The sequence below is a fragment of the Coregonus clupeaformis genome, chromosome 26 (genome assembly GCF_020615455.1).
Source record: "Coregonus clupeaformis isolate EN_2021a chromosome 26, ASM2061545v1, whole genome shotgun sequence".
NCBI classification, from domain to species: Eukaryota; Metazoa; Chordata; class Actinopteri; order Salmoniformes; family Salmonidae; genus Coregonus; species Coregonus clupeaformis.
Genome location: NC_059217.1, coordinates 3,095,278 through 3,115,000, shown reverse-complemented (window position 1 = coordinate 3,115,000; position 19,723 = coordinate 3,095,278). Strand labels below are relative to the sequence as shown.

Sequence of the window (19,723 nt, the reverse complement as noted above, 5' to 3'; positions counted from 1 at the left end):
ACTTATGTGATTTGTTCAGCCAAATTTGACTTCTGAACAAATTTCAGCTTGCCTAAACAAAGAGGGTGAAAACTTATGCAACAACTATACTTTAGTTATTTAATTTGTATTAATTTGTAATAATAATAACTTTGTATTTATGTATTTTGTGTAGATCAATGACAAAAAAATCCAATTAAATCTATTTCAATTCCACTTTGTAAAGCAACAAAATGTGAAAAAAGGTTCAAGGGGGTGTAAACTTTCTAAAGGCACTGTCCTACCTACTCAATGTAGGCCTATAGTGGTAGGCAATAGTTTACTATGTGTTGTTACTTGCAGGTTGGGTTGGGGCAGGGCGGGAGACGCCTCTTCTTTCTGAGCATTCTTTCCAGCTATATAATAGTCTCACTCACATTCAATCTTTGCAGAATCTGGAAAACTACACAACATCCACATACTTTGCAGCTGAGTTCATCTTCAAAAGTCTTCTACTATCAGGTAAAAAAATAAATAATTATACAGAAGTTGTATAATCAGCAATTATCTTACAAATCGAATACAGATAGATTTGTAAAATAAAGAGAAAGTAAATAGGCTGCACTCATTTATATTAAATTATATCAGAGATAATCCTTGACTTTCTGTATAAGGGAAAAGTTATTTGTTTGTTTAGCAGCAGAATCTTTGGTATTAAAGAAACTTTGCTGCTGGTCTATTCTTTATCTTATCGCAGTTGCCTTGCAAACTCATCTGAGGTAGGCTAGATGTATTGGCTATTCTTTTGAATAGATGTCAATAGGTTAATTCCTACAACATGTGTACAATGTCCTAGGGAAATAAAAAAATAACTGCTTGTTCACATGAAACAACTGTTTGTTCACATAAATGTTTATACGCAAAAATAAAATGCTGGGTTAAAAACAACTCAGCGCTGAGTAAGTAGTGGACATAACACACGTTGCATTATTTTGACCCAGCCAGTTGGGTCACATTTTCTTAGATTCGAGCATGTTGTTTATCTTTCCATTAAATGTATATTCAAATATGTAATATGCAAAACTATTGAAAGAAAATTGAAATTTGTAGTGTACAAACTTAACTTGATGAACAGGAATTACATTTACTCTCTGAAAGAAAATCTATGGATTACATAAAAAAAGACCCAGGTGCTGGGTCAACCCAGCATGAATGTGAATAAAAATCCAACTGATGATTAAATTAACCCATGTTTGGGTAATCAGGTTATTTTCAGAAGACGTGGCCTATTAGGGGTGTGGTTCTCAGATAGTTATTTTTGGTCACCCGGCTATTGTTTACGACGTGTTGTTACTTGCAGGTTGGGTTGGGTGTGGTTTTTGGGAGGGCCTGTCACACAGATATCATATAAATTATACACTATATATACAAATGTATGTGGACACACCTTCAACGGCTCAGCCGCAAAGTAGTAGGCCACATAAACTCACAAAACGGGACCACAGAGTGCTGAAAAATCATCTGTCCTTGGTTGCAACACTCACTATTGAGTTCCAAATTGCCTCTGGAAACAACGTCAGCACAAGAACTGTTCATCGGGAGCTTCATGAAATGGGTTTCCATGGCCGAGCAGCCGCACACAAGTGTAAGATCACCATGCACAATGTCAAGCGTCGGCTGGAGTGGTGTAAAGCTCGCCGCCATTATACTCTGGAGCAGTGGAAAAGCGTTCTCTGGAGTGATGAATCACGCTTCACCATCTGGCAGTCCGATGGACAAATCTGGGTTTGGTGGATGCCAGGAGAATGCTACCTGCCCCAATGCATAGTGCCAACTGTAAAGTTTGGTGGAGGAGGAATAATGGTCTGGGGCTGTTTTCATTACTTGGGCTAGGCCCCTTAGTTCCAGTGAAGGGAAATCTTAATGCTACAGCATACAATGACATTCTAGACGATTCTGTTCTTCAAACTTTGTGGCAACAGTTTGGAGAAGGCCCTTTCCTGTTTCAGCATGACAATGCCCCCATGCACAAAGCGAGGTCCATACAGAACTGATTTTTCGAGATCGGTGTGGAAGATCTTGACTGGCCTGCACAGAGCCCTGACCTCAACCACATCAAACACCTTTGGGATGAATTGGAACGCCGACTGCGAGCCAGGCCTAATCGCCCAACATCAGTGCTTGACCTCACTAATGCTCTTGTGGCTGAATGGAAGCAAGTCCCCTCAGCAATTTTCCAACATCTAGTGAAAAGCCTTCCCAGAAGAGTGGAGGCTGTTTTAGCAGCAAAGGGGGGACCAACTTCATATTAATCCACATAATTTTGGAATGAGATGTTCGACGAGCAGGTGTCCACATACTTTGGTCATGTAGTGTATGTGTAATTTTGTGGTCTGTCATCCTACAGTTTTTTGTGTTTGTCCTCTGAGGTGGTTAAGTGTTGTGAATTAGCCCAGAATACATCCAGTAGAACCACATAGGAATTGAGCTGCTAGGGGAATACTGGGGGAGTAATTGGTTAGAGGACCACCTGGGCCACATGGGCATATGTTTACAGATTCCCGTCTTGGGGAAAATGTCCCTTCTTATTCCAATCCAATCTCATGAGACACTTCAATCAAAACACTGTAAATCAAAACACTGTATTTGCTCAGATAAATAAACATAAACATATAAATATCTTGATAACTAGAAATGTCTATTATCACATGTCTTTATATACATGAAATGACAAGATTGGTATGAAATAATGTCAGGTATGCGTGTATGGTGAAAATGAACTACAATACATTTTCAGGTGCTGAAATGTTGAGAAATGGATAAGTCATCCTAACAGTCAGTTTGAGAGAGAGAGAGAGAGAGAGAGAGAGAGAGAGAGAGAGAGAGAGAGAGAGAGAGAGAGAGAGAGAGAGAGAGAGAGAGAGAGAGAACACAAGAGAGAGAAATAGAGAGAGAAAGGGGAGGGATACCCTTCTAAGTTCTCCCATGAGTCAGTCAGGCTCATGTGACTCACTCGCTTCTTTGCACCACCACCACCCTAGATCAACATTGAGTAATGGTAAAGTATCAGGTTCCATGTAAGTCTGATTTTGATACAAAAACATGAGGTATGAGAGATATACTGTCTCTCAGTGATACAGAGGGGTTGTTTGACTAACAAAACATTCTAAAAGGTTTCACACACAACATTAAAAGCATGACATTTTGTTTTAATTATATAGATGACATCCATAGTAAAGAAAGACTAAAGAATGTTTCCAACAAAATGAAGTAGCCTATGATGAAGTAACCTATGTCACTGCCTCATATTTCTGGACAGCTGAAATAAAAACTTTGAACAAACATTCAAGGCCATTGTGAAGGCTACAACCTTCTCTGTCTGTTGTAAGGGATATTGCAGTTACACAAGCAGGATGCAGTCCTTACACATTGCATTGGAGTAAAAACAATCTTTGTTTTGTGTGAGGATGTAGACTTATCTTTGTAGTTGCTGCCATATCATAGTCACTAGCCAGAGTTGCTGAAAAATAACACTACTACTTTGACTGCCTGTCTCCTTCCTGCTTAGCCAATGTTTGCAATGATGATGAAAAAAAATAACATTAAATCGCTAATTAGACTGTGTGTCTGTGTCTTGCTTGTGTTTGACATGCTGCCTAGATAGCTGTTTGTAACACCCCACTTGAGTTTTGCATTGGGGCAAAAAACTATCTGCGAGCATGTACGAACATGTTGATCATGTCTTTTGTGGACAACATGTAAATAGCTGCATGTAGCCTAACTCCTCTCCTGAAAAATTAACATGAAATCATGCTTATAAGCCTACTGAGGCATGGAATGCAATAGTTTGAACATGTTGACCATCTCCTTTGTGTGTAGGCTACATCAGACAAAGGTGTTCATTACATTTACATTTTAGTCATTTTGCAGACGCTCTTATCCAGAGCGACTTACAGTTAGTGAATACATTATTTTTTTATACTGGCCCCCCGTGGGAATCGAACCCACAACCCTGGCGTTGCAAACACCATGCTCTATCAACTGAGCTAATCCCTGCCGGCCATTCCCTCCCCTACCCTGGACAAATTGTGCGCCGCCCATGAGTCTCCCGGTCACGACAAAGCCTGGATTCGAACCAGGATCTCTAGTGGCACAGTTAGCACTGCGATGCAGTGCCTTAGACCACTGCGCCACTCAGGAGCAGACATTTTGGTCAGCGAATTCATCACCGATCAAAGCGGCAATGGAGAAATGAGAAGCAACTACATAGGCAGTGGAGTGGGCAGCAGCCCTAGAATTAGGAATAAAATACCAGAATGGGCATGAACCTTCTTATGATGGTCTAAAAGGTCTGCCATTTTGGTCAGGCAATTGGTCAACCATTGTTTCCTAGTGCTGTGATAAGATATTGTGTAAAATAATGAATTATCTGCACTGTATGTTTGTTAACAAGCTATCCAGACAGTTTAAGAGGAATGATTCCATTAATGTTTCAAATTAACTGCCAATATGCCAACATTCCATTCAAACAATGCAGTCAATCCATAGCCATACAATGGCTGAAATCAGTTGATGATCAGACTTAGACAAGTTGTAAAATCAACAAGTACTGATATTGTATCATACAATAGCACTCACAGTTTACCAAGAAAACAAATCATTTAGACATTTATGGTCTGTTTGCATACTTTTTTAGAGGCTATTTATACAGAACATTTGTACAAAACCCGCATAAACTGTATTTATAATTATATGACAATATTTTAGGTTGACAGTAATTATATTACACAATTTCTGATATATCACACATCTAACTTTTATTTTCCTGCTTAAGTAAAATCTGGATTATGCCTCTAATGCCATATATTCATATTAGACTGGTTTGGATTTGTCGGTTTACAGAAAATCCGCAAACAGACAGTGAGATCTGCTGCCATAATATTGGGCCATTCAACACAACACACACCTGTCTTACGTAAACATACTGTTTAAAGTCAATAGTCATCTGATATGGCCTGCTCTTTAGTGAGACAATAATGACCTCTGTTTACCTGGAGAAAATATTACCTGGAGCTTTGACTAGTGTTGTGTAATAAGTGCCTCTAAGGATTCAGTCAAACATGAACTAACCTATTTGACATACAGTAATTATCCTCTTACACAACACTAAAGTAGTGGTGTATTATGAAACCTAGGACTTTGGTACATCTACACTCTAAAAAATGCTGGGTTAAAAACAACCCAGCGCTGGGTAAATAGTGGACAGAACACACGTAGGGTTATTTTGACCCAGCCAGTTGGGTCACTTAGTTGGGTGGTTTTCTTTGAAAACTGGAGGCGTAGCTTAGTACTGACTTGGCTTTCAGATAGTCATTTTTGGCCACCCGTGAGAGTAAATGTTGTTCCTGTTCATCATGTTAAGTTTGTGCACTGCAAATGTTTAATGTTCTTCAATATGTTTTGCACATTACATATGTGAATATCAATTTTCTAACATTATTATTTAAATATTATTACAAAGTGGTAACTCTCCCAACATTGGGATATGCATAGGCACTTGAGGAACTCACACTCTTGTATAAGCCTCATAAAAGCCACAAAAGTGTCAGTGCTCAACCTTATTAGTGATGACAATACAACGGAACATGAACCAGAATGATATGACCCGGTGGGTCATAGCTCAATAACCCAGCATCAATAACCCAACAACCCAACTAAGTGTTCTGTCCAATATTTACCCAAATTGGTTTGCTTTTAACCCAGCATTCTTTTGAGTGTACTACCTACAGGTTTCCATTATTAGCACCATATGTTAGCCTTTCCCACTACAGATGCTCTCCAAGGTCTCGTTAACTGGTGATGATGAGCCATACGTTTTCATCATATCTTTTTGACTTTACTGTGATTCTGAGATTTTTTGTGTTTGTCAGTGATAATGATAGTAATCTTGTGTATGACTCAACACCTTAACTCTCCACCACCTCCTCCTCCTTGTGCTCCTAATCACCCCTCCTCTTCCTCCTGCTCCTCCTCCTCCCTTCCAGAACCATGGTGTGCCATAAGGAGTTCCAGACTGCAGGAAAGGGGCCTGGTCTTCAGGTATGGCGTGTGGAGAAGATGGATCTGAAGCCGGTTCCTAAACAGCTCTATGGGAACTTCTTCACTGGAGACTGCTACGTTCTGCTCTACACCACCGCCGCCCCCTCATACTACATCCACATGTGGCTGGGTGAGCGATAGAGCTGGTTACCCCACTGATATAGCCTACCACCAGGGTCTCTCGGGCTGAGCCTTTAACCGCTATCCTATACATGCAGGACATGCCCATATAAATGATTAGCATTATCAAAAGATACATGCCAGTTCACCTGTCATATCTATTTCATAAATTGACTGAATGGTTCCTCCCTTGTATGTTTTGTATGCTCCAGGGTGAAGATTCCCCTAGGTACACATCTAGGTTCAGCAATCCTAACCTTAATCATTAGTAGGAAAAATGCTAAACTGACCCAAGAACACCGCCTAAGGGGGAACTTCACCCTACATTGTTCTGAATGTTCTATGGCCTTTCCCATTGGTCTTCTTCCTCAATTCCCCTAATCTCTGTCTCTATTGGCTGACACCACAGGAAGTGAGAGTTCTCAGGATGAGAATGGTGCGGCGGCCATCTTTAGCACCCAACTGGATGATTTCCTGGGCGGAGGCCCGGTCCAATTCAGAGAGGTCCAGAACAATGAGTCTCTCACCTTCCTGGGTTACTTCAAGTCTGGCATCAAGTACAAGGTGAGGTATTACTGAAAACTGTATCTCAGAGAAGCAGTTGGGCATATCAGTGTAGATCAGGTCGCCAACATAATAGAGGTGTTTAACTTCAAGGGTCTTTCATGGTTAAATAAAGATATAGTACTGTACATCATTTAAGAAATGACTGAAGGTCTTGCTATATCTCTCATGACAAACCCAGTATAGCCTCTGTTTTCCTTTCCAGCACTTAGAAGCTTACTCTGTTATTATACAGCCCACTACTATACTTATCTGTGGAGGTCAATGACATTGAAACCAAATGCATTGAAGTGAAGGTACAGAATGTGTGTGGGTGTTGCATTATTAGGTTAAGTATTGATAACCAACTATTGATAACCAAGTAGATTCCAATTTGAACTTGGTGACTAATGAGACTGAAGTTCAGACCTATTGATTACCAGGGTCCTACTAAAGGGTGGTCAAATGTGTAGTAATCAATATTCTAGTGAGGACCACCCCAACAGCAACACCCCCATTAAAGTGTTGAAATACTAATGAGTCACGACACATGTTGCCAAAAAGCTAACTGTGCTATTTAAAGGACTGTATCTTTAAGCTTTAGCTTCTACAGTGGTTAAAGTTTTCCATAGAAGGTTGCCATGGAGAGTTTGAAATGGAAGACACATCTGGGTCTTATTCCAGAAAGCCAAATGGCTGCATGTCTGGCAAGATTTTATATTGGCTTCTGGATTGGAAAGCAGAGGAAGGAAGCCTTGGAAGTAAATGTTTACTTACTACTCTGGACAAAGTTACTCACAATGAACTTTGAAGTTGGAGTTTGTAACATATGTAATGTACACTGAGTATACAAAACACAAGGACAATTCCACCCCAAAACTACCTTTTGGTATTTGTTTCATTAGTTAATTGTTGACATAGTCCCAAATTGTTTTGCTTCTCAGCAATCAAGTTTTCAAGATATGCAACTTTCAAAACACAGAAATCATCCCTGTATGATGCATTTTGCATCATATGATTCAAAACGAAGCATCATTGATGCAAAATGGATCATACGGGGATGATTTCTGTATTTTGAAAGTTATACAGTGGCTTGCGAAAGTATTCACCTGGTACGTGAGTTTTGGTGGGCGGCCCTCTCTAGGCAGGTTTGTTGTGGTGCCATATTCTTTCAATTTTTTAAATAATGGATTTAATGGTGGGATGTTCAAAGTTTCTGATATTTTTTTATAACCCAACCCTGATCTGTAATTGGTTTCACCAGATCTTATTTAGGGGCTTCATAGCAAAGGGGGTGAATGCATTCGCACGCACCCCTTTTCAGTTATTTATTTTTTAGAATTTTTGAAACAAGTTATTTTTTCATTTCACTTCACCAATTTGGACTATTTTGTGTATGTCCATTAAATGAAATACAAATAAAAATCAATTGAAATTACAGGTTGTAATGCAACAAAATAGGAAAAACGCCAAGGGGGGTGAATACTTTTGCAAGGCACTGTATATCTTGAAAACGTGATCGCTGACAAGCAAAACATTTCCATGACATAGATAGACTGGCCAGGTGAATCCAGGTGAAAGCAATGATCTCTTATTGATGTAACTTGTGAAATCCACTCCAATCAGTGTAGATGAAGGGGAGGAGACAAGTTAAAGAAGGATTTTTAAGCCTTGAGACAATTGAGACATGGATTGTGTATGTGCGCCATTCATAGGGTGAATGGGCAAGACAAAAGATTTAAGTGCCTTTGAATGGGGTATGGTAGTAGGTGCCAGGGGCACCGGTTTGTGTCAAGAACTGTTACGCTGCTGGGTTTTTCACGCTCAACAGTTTCCCGTGTGTATCAAGAATGGTCCACCACCCAAAGGACATCCAGCCAACTTCACACAATTGTGGGAAGCATTGGAGTCAACATGTGCCAGCATCACTGTGGAACGCTTTCGACACCATGTAGAGTCCATGCCACGACTAATTGAGGCTGTTCTCAGTGTACAGTATATACAAACTTCTTAAAAACTGTGCATAAACTATGTATTATTGTTAGCTTCGTTAACCTGACACATTATTTCCATTCTCTGTCCCTCAGCAAGGTGGAGTGGCCTCTGGCTTCCAGCACGTGGTGACCAACGACATGAACGTCAAGCGTCTGCTGCACGTCAAGGGCCGCAGGGTCATCAGAGCCACGGAGGTGGACATGTCCTGGTCCAGCTTTAACAGTGGGGACTGCTTCATCATCGACCTGGGAAAAGTGAGCTGGGATAGGGTATCAGTGACTTAGCTCAACGATGAAATGAGAAGTTAAGGAGATAAGCCTCCTCAACCAGACCCACATGCATTGAACTTAGCTGATGCAACATAGGGGGATTGTCACATAGGCCGAAGAACAATGATCCCACACACACAATGTTTGCTTATGTGTAATGGGAGAGATGGGAGGGATGGGAGGGATGGCGGCTCCAAAGAAGGAGAGGGCAGTAAAATACCCCAGATGTTATTTTGTGGAGCATACATGAGCATGCATAAGTAGTTATATCCAGAGGCAAGACTCTTCTCCCTTACCCTAAGTCTGAGTCACGGCCATTAAGACAACTTTTGTTTCTATTCTCAGGATATCTTCCAGTGGTGTGGCAGTGAGAGCAACCGCTTTGAGCGTCTGAAGGCATCCGAGGTGGCCATCGATGTCCGTGACAACGAGAGGAATGGCCGTGCCAAGCTGCAAATTGTTGAGGAGGGAGGAGAGCCAGAGGCTATCATCGAAGTGAGACACTTGCATTTTTACATTTTAGTCATTTAACAGACTCTCTTATCCAGACAGACACACACACACACACACGATCGAGGAGGGAGGAGAGCCTCTGGCTGAATCCCAAATCACCCCCTTTCCCTTCCCCTTCCCCTTCCCCTCACCCCTTCCCCTTCCCCTCACCCCTCGACCCTCTGCGCGTTCATGCGCGCCTCCGCCATTTGCATAAGTGTCCCAAAGCTGAGGGAGTGAAGATGATCGAGGGTGTAGGGGCCAATTAGACCTTCAGATAGTCACTTCAACCGAGCCAGCAAGGCTGCAGGCTTCAGAGCGAAGTGCTATCCCGACACGCACTGCGATATGTTTGGAGTCTGCGCAATTTCATAAAATAATGGAGAGTCATTCCTAATTATATGTCGTGTGCATTTGTTAATGTCTGATTTCGAGACCTGATACATGTAACAGATGAAATACCTCCCAAACTAAATGTTTAACTGTTACTGAGGTTTATATCTTGTAAAACAACAGGGGGGATTCGTTAATTTGAATTTCATGCTTGTTTTATTGTTTAAAAGTGGAACATGAATTGCATCATTCAAGTGAGGAGTGTGTCCCGAAGGTGATGGGTTTATTGAACCCATCACCACTCTCTGGAGGTCACACTATGAGTTTCGTCAGCAACACGTGACGACGGAGGGCCCTCCGAGCGAGTTGGTAGGAGCGAGGGGATGGTTTGGGATTCACAGACAGGATGTCATCGATGTGAGTCACCTTCACCAGCACTTCCTGTCCCTGTAAAACAAGAAGGGAATATGGGAGTGGGGGTTACTGGCATCTGGCATTATTATGCCCTTTTAGCACACTAAGACATTGCAGTGTGACCTTGAATCATTTTAGCTGTCCTCTATTTTGTCTCATCTAATGCATTTAAAGGGTAAGGGGTTGTTCCTGGTCTTGCACGGTGGTCACAAACTCTATACAACGGTTTTTATGCAATTGTGGAACCTTAGATGAGTGCAATGGGACATCTTAGGCAGAGCTGATAAACTTGGCTATAACTTATATCTCCTTATTCACGGTATTAACAATTGATGTGTTTGTGTTTATGTTTAGGCTCTGGGGCCCAAACCCAACATCCCTGCAGGAAGCCCTGATGACGAGACTGTTGATAGATCCAACAAGAAGGGAGCTCTCTACATGGTAAAGACTTGCAGCCCTGTGCTGCTCCCAGTCTGTCGTGTGTGCATGTTTTGTGGTGGCGCTGTGTACTGTGACAACACAATGGTCCATTTCAGTTGTCTCTGTAAAATGTGGATGAATAAAGATGTATTGTATTGGGTTGTAGATCTCTGATGCGGCAGGCTCCATGAAGGTGTCAGTGGTGGCCCAGACCAGCCCCTTCAAACAAGAGATGCTCTCCCCCAGCGAGTGTTATATTCTGGACAATGGAGGAGACAGCAAGATCTTTGTTTGGAAAGGACCTAGTGCCACCACAGCTGAGCGCAAGTCTGCCATGAATGCTGCAGAACAGTTCATCAAGGAGAAGAATTACCCCAAGCACACCCAGGTAACGTTACAGCAAACATGTCTTCATACTGCTGCCGTGCATACGTATGGCAAAGTTATGCACCATGACAGCAACCTTTCTACCCTACTGCTGCTGAATTGTGCAAAAGTCATACACTACAACAACAACCTTTCCACATCCCATCACCACCCACTCAGCTCTGTGTATTGACCAAGTCCTTTGGATCTACTGCTATCATGTACCTGTACAGATATGTGGGTTAAATGATTTAAGTCCTTTGGTGTCTTCTTCTGTCCTGTACAGGTCCAGGTGTTGCCATGTGGAGGAGAGACTACCCTGTTTAAGCAGTTCTTCTGTAACTGGAAGGACAAGGACCAGACCACGGGCCCAGGCCAGGCCTACAGTGTGGGACGTATTGCCAGGGTGGCGCAGGTCCCCTTCGACTCCTCCGCCCTACACACCAACAAGACCATGGCAGCCCAGCACGGCATGGTGGATGACGGATCCGGGAAGGTTCAGGTACTGCGGAAAGAATCTAGTGATGAGATACAGTATGATGATCTAATTCTACTACTCCTGGTGGTGTGAGAATAGTTTTCTTGTTTTGTTTAAAGGAGTGAACAGACTATCTCAAATTGTCTTTCCACAAATCCTTTCATCCTATCTCCTCTCCTACTTCTGAACCGTATTGGAGGAGAACAGCCAAGGTCCATTCCCCTCAGACCTTCTTCTCCAATGAGCCATATAGAGAATAACAGACAGAGGGAGAATGTGTTACAAGGAAGTAGGCAAACTTGTGCATGTGTGCTGGAGGCTGCGGTCCTAACCACTAGATCACCCAGCCCATGTGTGCTGGAGGCTGCGGTCCTAACCACTAGATCACCCAGCCCATGTGTGCTGGAGGCTGCGGTCCTAACCACTAGATCACCCAGCCCATGTGTGCTGGAGGCTGCGGTCCTAACCACTAGATCACCCAGCCCATGTGGGACTTGTTTTTCATGTACCACACACTGAGAGTTACACCTTGGTAACTAAAGGTGATGCTTTTCCTCCTCAGGTGTGGCGTGTGGAGGGTGGTGACCAGGTGCCAGTTGACCCTTCCAGCTATGGCCAGTTCTATGGAGGTGACTGCTACCTGGTCCTGTACAGCTACCGCCTGGGAAGCAGGGAGCAGCATATCATCTACACCTGGTGAGTGTTGTTCACCTTGTCGCCACAAGAGACAGCCATCATCAGACTGGAGCTATACACTGAGTATACCAAACATGGAGAACACCTTCCTAATACTGAGTTGAGCCCTTTTGCCCTCAGAACAGCCTCAATTCGTCGGGGCATGGACTCTACAAGGTGTCAAAAGCGTTCCACAGGGATGCTGGCCCATGTTGACTCCAATGCTTCCCTAAGTTGTGTCAAGTTGGCTGGATGTCCTTTGGGTGGTGGACCATTCTTGATGCACAGGGGAAACTGTTGAGCGTGAAAAACCCAGCAGCATTGCAGTTCTTGACACAAACCGGTGCACCTGGCACCTACTACCATACCCAGTTCAAAGGCACTTAAATCTTAAATCAATGGCACATATACACAATCCATGTCTTCTTTAACCTGTCTCCTCCCCTTCATCTACACTGATTAAAGTGACATCAATAAGGGATCATAGCTTTCACCTGGTCAGTTATGTAATGGAAAGAGCAGGTGTTCTTAATGTTTTGTATACTCAGTGTAACTCTACAGGAGCACATTAAGTCTATGTTATCCCATACCCATAACAGTGATTGATTGATTTATATATTGATTGATTGATGTCTTCAGGCAGGGGCAGAAGTGTACTCAGGATGAGCTGGCTGCTTCTGCCTTCCTGACGGTCAGGCTGGACGACTCCATGGGAGGCTCACCTGTCCAGGTAACACTTACTGTACAAAGACAATCCAACAACAATTGTACCCTATTCAGATAAATCTGATTTAAACACAACTCACATGTCTTTCAAACACTCAGAGAAGTGTCCTCTTGTCTTTGTTTTTTGGAAGTGTGATTTATTTATTTAACCTTAGCCAGGTAAGTCATTGAGAACAAAATCTATTTTACAATAACAACCTGGCTGTGAAAGCCTGTGCTATAATGGATGTGTTGAAGTGTCTCCTCTTCTCCTCTCTCCTCCAGGTGCGTGTGACTCAGGGCAAGGAACCGGCCCACCTGATGAGTCTGTTCAAGGGGAAACCCATGGTGATCCACCTGGGCGGAACATCCCGTAAGGGGGGCCAGAGCAAGGTGGGCTCCACACGCCTATTCCACATCCGCCAGAGCTCCACCAAGGCCACACGGGCTGTCGAGGTCAGTCAGTCACACAACATACACATATATACATACAGTGCACACCCACTGTATGCCTACGTAGGTTTAAGTGATCACACAACATACACAAAGTACAGTACTAACCACTGTTTTAATGACTGATCATGATCACATAAATGAGGGCAGAAGTTGTAAATTTACATAAGGAATACAAGATCTACAGTATCTCAGGAGTAATGTAGGATATAAGTACCACATCACCTCCCCCCCCCTTCTCCAATCCTCTCCTCAGGTGGAGCCCTCTGCTGCGTTCCTGAACACCAATGATGTGTTTGTGCTGAAGTCCCCTGACACTGTGTTCCTGTGGAGGGGAGTGGGGGCCTCTGAGGAGGAGCTGGCTGCAGCCCAGTACGTCACCTCTTTCCTGGGAGGAGGACGTGCCACTGAGGTGTCAGAGGGCAAGGAGCCTGGTGGGTGTTGTAGTTTTACACCTGGTGACTGTCATAACATAACGTGATGATAGGATTTTCTCTTTTAAATACTTTTATTGTAGCACTTTTATTAGCAGATATTACATTTGAACAATCATTACAAAATGATGTACTATAATTTATTATTGTGTTTTTCTAATGTTTCTTCATTTGCATTGAATGAAACTTTTCTCCATACTGGTATGATGAGTGTTTTTGATGTACCATATTGTATTGTTCTGCTCTCTTCCCCAGCTGGGTTCTGGTCTGCTCTGGGAGGGAAGAAGGAGTACCAGACCTCCAAGAATCTGCAGAAGATGGTCAAGCCACCACGCCTGTTTGGCTGCTCTAACAAGACTGGCAGGCTCATAGTGAGTAGAGGAAGGCTTTCTCTTAGTGAAGGGATGGAGGAATGGACTATTTGGTTGTGAAGGTTGGAGCCATCGAAGGATACTTTGTATTGACCTCTCTCTCTCTCTCTCAGGCTGAAGAGGTGCCTGGAGATTTCAACCAGTCAGATTTGGCAACCGATGATGTCATGATTCTGGACACTTGGGATCAGGTAAGGTCTTGGCATGATGTGAAAGACCATTATAAAACCATTATACAGTATTATCCACATGATCCCAGTGGCTCTGATACAACTGAAGTCCTGCCATGAGTTTTTAGAGGTAGTGGTCCAATCCTCCAATCCCTCTTCACATCCTGCTTTTATTGTTTCCTGTATAATATTTTGAGGGTGTAGGATTGATCCCATAGAAATAGAATGACATACTTCCTGATGTATATAAACCCTGGATTGCTGGTGCTATGTATTGGCCAATGAGAGGTTTTGAAGCCACCGGTCAGCCATATTGGCACTCTGCAGAAAATTCATCCATAGGAATGAATGGATTCTACAGTATTTCAATTCAATATTTAAAGGACAAAATTACATGTATTTAAGTATGTTTTTGTTGTAGTGGGAACAGTAACATAAGATAAAAATATATATAAAATATTTACTTTAAGGACTTTAATAAATATATAGATATTAGTTCACATAATATAATTTAAAAGTATGCATTAATGTGTCTGTAATAGAATAAACGTGGCAAAAACTAATGTAAACATGAATAAATGCATTTCTATAGCTTAAGAAAAGGTATTTACAATGATGGGGGAATGCCAAGATGGAGGAGCGGTTGCTTCAAAACAGCACCCCCTGTCTGTCATCAAGTGAAAATCATTGTTCCTGGCATTGGCACAGTACAATTAATATGGCCGCCGGTCCACGCATCACGGAGCATTGACTTGAATGGGAATGTCTGTCTAGTTATTCTATTTCTATTGATGATCCACTCTCTTCTTTTATTATTTTAATAGATCTTCCTCTGGATAGGCAACGAGGCCAATGAAGTGGAGCGTACCGGATCATCAAAAATTGGTATGATTGATTAATAATCTGGATTTATTGGCCATTGTTCATACATACAAGTGTCAATCTATGTGACTTAATGTAGAGCTTTCTTCCTGTCTTTCAGCCAAAGACTATGTGGATTCGGACCCCTCTGGTCGCCGGGGCATTGCCATCACCACGATCAAGCAGGGAATGGAACCGCCAACCTTCACTGGCTGGTTCCAGGCCTGGGACCCCAAGATGTGGGAAACAGACCCCCTGGAGCGTATCCGTGCCCGCTTTTAAACTCTGTCACTTGCAAATGTTTGACATAACAATGAGTGACAAGGAGTATTATGTCTTTATTTTACTATTATCATGTATAACCGTGTGGCTTCTCAATAAAACAAGTGCCAATGCTCAAACGCAATAATTAAAAGGGGATAACTAAATATGGTAGCTACACGTATTTATCTCAAGCGTAAATGTGGCCTTAAAGGGGCAATCAGCAGTTGCTACATACATTTTTGGACTTATAAATTAATGATATGTACCCATTGATTCTTGAAGAATATATCTTCTAAATACCTCATGAGCTTATTTCAAGTGTCATACCCCATCAGAACCCCAAATATAAGCTTGTTTTACTCCAATGTTTGTAAACAATATAGCCTCAAAACATTGTTTAAAATTATAATTTTGATATCATGGATGGTCAATCCTTTCGTCCATAGCTCTGTCTACGAATTTGAGAGTGATTCATTTCTTCCACACCATACCTACTGTGAAGCATGGGGGTGGAAACATCATGCTTTGGGGCTGTTTTTCTGCAAAGGACCAGGACGACTGATCCGTGTAAAGGAAAGAATGAATGGGGCCATGTATCGTGAGATTTTGAGTGAAAACCTCCTTCCATCAGCAAGGGCATTGAAGATTAAACGTGGCTGGGTCTTTCAGCATGACAATGATCCCAAACACACCGCCCGGGCAACGAAGGAGTGGCTTCGTAAGAAGCATTTCAAGGTCCTGGAGTGGCCTAGCCAGTCTCCAGATCTCAACCCCATAGAAAATCTTTGGAGGGAGTTGAAAGTCTGTGTTGCCCAGCGACAGCCCCAAAACATCATTGCTCTAGAGGAGATCTGCATGGAGGAATGGGCCAAAATACCAGCAACAGTGTGTGAAAACCTTGTGAAGACTTACAGAAAACTTTTGACCTGTGTCATTGCCAACAAAGGGTATATAACAAAGTATTGAGAAACTTTTGTTATTGACCAAATACTTATTTTCCACCATAATTTGCAAATAAATTCATAAAAAATCCTACAATGTGATTTTCTGGAAAAATAAATCTAATTTTGTCTGTCATAGTTGATGAAAATTACAGGCCTCTCTCATCTTTTTAAGTGGGAGAACTTGCACAATTGGTGGCTGACTAAATACTTTTTTCCCCCACTGTATGGCACTATTTACATGTGTGTGTGTCCATGTATGTGCACATGTGTGCAATTGAATGAGAGTGTGTGTATATGCATGTGTACAAACACCTGCACGGCATCAGCCTCAGGCAAACAGGCATTAGCTGTAACAACACTGCCCCTCAGTGTCATTCAAACTGACTTTTTTAGTATGTTTTATTTTGACTTTCTTTTTTTACATTTTATCTTTGACTGCCCAGCAACTCTACTCCCACTTGTCTCCAATTCCACATCCCAACCCTCAGCCCATCCCACCTATCTCTGCTGACCACCCTCTTCGTATTTCCACGACCCATGTTTAACATACAATTTCAATCTATCTAATCGAATAGAATCCACAGATTGCGAGTTGAAGATAAATACTTTTACTAAGAGTATTAGTATATTAGTAATCTCCAGATCTCCCAACAGTACTATTTCTAGGGTCAATTTTAGATCAATGTTACAGTGGCTTGCGAAAGTATTCACCCCCTGGCATTTTTCCTATTTTGTTGCCTTACAACCTGGAATTAAAATAGATTTGTTGGGGGTTTGTATCATTTGATTTACACAACATGCCTACCACTTTGAAGATTCAAAATATATTTTATTGTGAAACAAACAAGAAATAAGACAAAAAAACGATTCACCCCCCCAAATGCAATACTTTGTAGAGCCACCTTTTGCAGCAATTACAGCTGCAAGTGTCTTGGGCTATGTCTCTATAAGCTTGGCACATCTAGCCACTAGGATTTCTGCCCATTCTTCAAGGCAAAACTGCTCCAGCTTCTTCAAGTTGGATGGGTTCCGCTGGTGTACAGCAATCTTTAAGTCATACCACAGATTCTCAATTTGATTGAGGTCTGGGCTTTGACTAGGCCATTCCAAGACATTTAAATGTTTCCCCTTAAACCACTCAAGTGTTGCTTTAGCAGTATGCTTAGGGTCATTGTCCTGCTGGAAGGTGAACCTCCATCCCAGTCTCAAATCTCTGGAAGACTGAAACAGGTTTCCCTCAAGAATTTCCCTGTATTTAGCGCCATCCATCATTCCTTCAATTCTGACCAGTTTCCCTGTCCCTGCCAATGAAAAACATCCCCACAGCATGATGCTGCCACCACCATGCTTCACTGTGGGGATGGTGTTCTCGGGGTGATGAGAGGTGTTGGGTTTGCGCCAGACATAGTGTTTTCCTTGATGGCCAAAAAGCTCAATTTTAGTCTCATCTGAACAGAGTACCTTCTTCCATATGTTTGGGGAGTCTCCCACATGCCTTTTGGTGAACACCAAACGTGTTTGCTTATTATTTTCTTTAAGCAATGGCTTTTTTTCTGGCCACTCTTCCGTAAAGCCCAGCTCTGTGGTCCTATGGACAGATACTCAAATCTCCGCTGTGGAGCTTTGCAGCTCCTTCAGGGTTATCTTTGGTCTCTTTGTTGCCTCTCTGATTAATGCCTTCCTTGCCTGGTCTGTGAGTTTTGGTGGGCGGCCCTCTCTTGGCAGGTTTGTTCTGGTGCCATATTCTTTCCATTTTTTAATAATGGATTTAATGGTGCTCCGTGAGATGTTCAAAGTTTTGGATATTTTCTTATAACCCAACCCTGATCTGTACTTACATTTACATTTACATTACATTTTAGTCATTTAGCAGACGCTCTTATCCAGAGCGACTTACAGTTAGTGCATACATTATTTTTATTTTTCATACCCCCCGTGGGAATCAAACCCACAACCCTGGCATTGCAAATGGCATGCTCTACCAACTGAGCTACATCCCTGCCGGCCATTCCCTCCCCTACCCTGGACGACGCAGAGCCAATTGTGCGCCGCCACATGGGTCTCCCGGTCGCGGCCGGCTACGACAGAGCTTGGATTCGAACCAGGATCTCTAGTGGCACTGCGCCACTCGGGAGGCCATACTTCTTCACAACTTTGTCCCTGACCTGTTTGGAGAGCTCCTTGGTCTTCATTGTGCCGCTTGCTTGGTGGTGCCGCTTGCTTGGTGGTCCCCCTTGCTTAGTGGTGTTTCAGACTCTGGGGCCTTTCAGAACAGGTGTATATATACTGAGATCATGTGACAGATCATGTGACACTTAGATTGCACACAGGTGGACTTTATTTAACTAATTATGTGACTTCTGAAGGTAATTGGTTGCACCAGATCTTATTTAGGGGCTTCATAGCAAAGGGGGTGAATATATATGCACGCATCACTTTTCTGTTATTACTTTTTTTGAATCTTTTGAAACAAGTTATTTTTTTCATTTCACTTCACCAATTTGGACTATTTTGTGTATGTCCATATCATGAAATGCAAATAAAAATCCATTTAAATTACAGGTTGTAATGTAACAAAATAGGAAAAACGCCAAGGGGGATGAATACTTTTGCAAGGCACTGTATGTATTTTCAGCCATTCCTGAACCTGAGACCAGAAACAGTCTACCTGAGGGCAATACCAAAATAAATGGTCTATTGATTCTGTACCCTCACAACAAAATCTGCAGAGCTTCGATGATTGTATGCCCCAAATATTCAACATTCTGTTGGTGGCAAGAATTCTATATAATCCTTTTAGCTGAAAAGTATGAAGTCTTGAATCTTGCGTCGTTTTATATATCAACTCATACACCCTGTACCATGGAATCGGTACATCAAAAATCTCTTCCCAGCTATTTTGCAATCTGTATGGCACAGCTGTCAACATCCTGGTCCTCAAATTAAACTGGTATACTTTCCTATTTATGCTATTTTTATTCCTTCACCAGTTTGGATTCTTTATATTGGGCAGACAGACCAGTTCCCTACCTCCTCCCGCTGCCACCTGCCTCCTCCATTTTTGGGGTAATGTTGTAATCAATTGGTTGTAATCTTAGATTGAGCAGACCTTCCCATACAATTCTGATAACTCCATGAAAGACATAACTCTACCATTCAAATTTACAATATCATTTAAAAACAAAATAAATGTTTCAAACATCTTTCCCATAAATACAGGTATTTTATCAACCAGCACATTTGAGTTCAGCCATAATATTTGTTGTAATATAGCCTAATTATATTAACAATGTGCAGTTGGTGCTGACCTGAGGATGCTTCACAAACCAGGGATGGGACATAAGCATTGTGTGGAATTG

General features: G+C 42.2%; 1 protein-coding gene across 1 annotated transcript; it reads left to right on the top strand.

Moving 5' to 3' along the window:
- Positions 1 to 367: 367 nt before the first annotated feature.
- LOC121540510 (gelsolin-like) lies at positions 368 to 15,584 on the top strand. The gene is made up of 16 exons (XM_041849442.1): positions 368 to 480; positions 6,003 to 6,187; positions 6,587 to 6,741; positions 8,808 to 8,969; positions 9,330 to 9,479; positions 10,578 to 10,664; positions 10,810 to 11,031; positions 11,296 to 11,511; positions 12,050 to 12,183; positions 12,802 to 12,892; positions 13,153 to 13,323; positions 13,577 to 13,754; positions 14,010 to 14,125; positions 14,239 to 14,316; positions 15,120 to 15,180; positions 15,278 to 15,584. Exons 2-16 carry the CDS (start codon positions 6,007 to 6,009, stop codon positions 15,436 to 15,438), a joined length of 2,163 nt encoding a protein of 720 aa, XP_041705376.1. The 5' UTR covers positions 368 to 480; positions 6,003 to 6,006; the 3' UTR covers positions 15,439 to 15,584.
- The last annotated feature ends 4,139 nt before the right edge of the window (positions 15,585 to 19,723 follow it).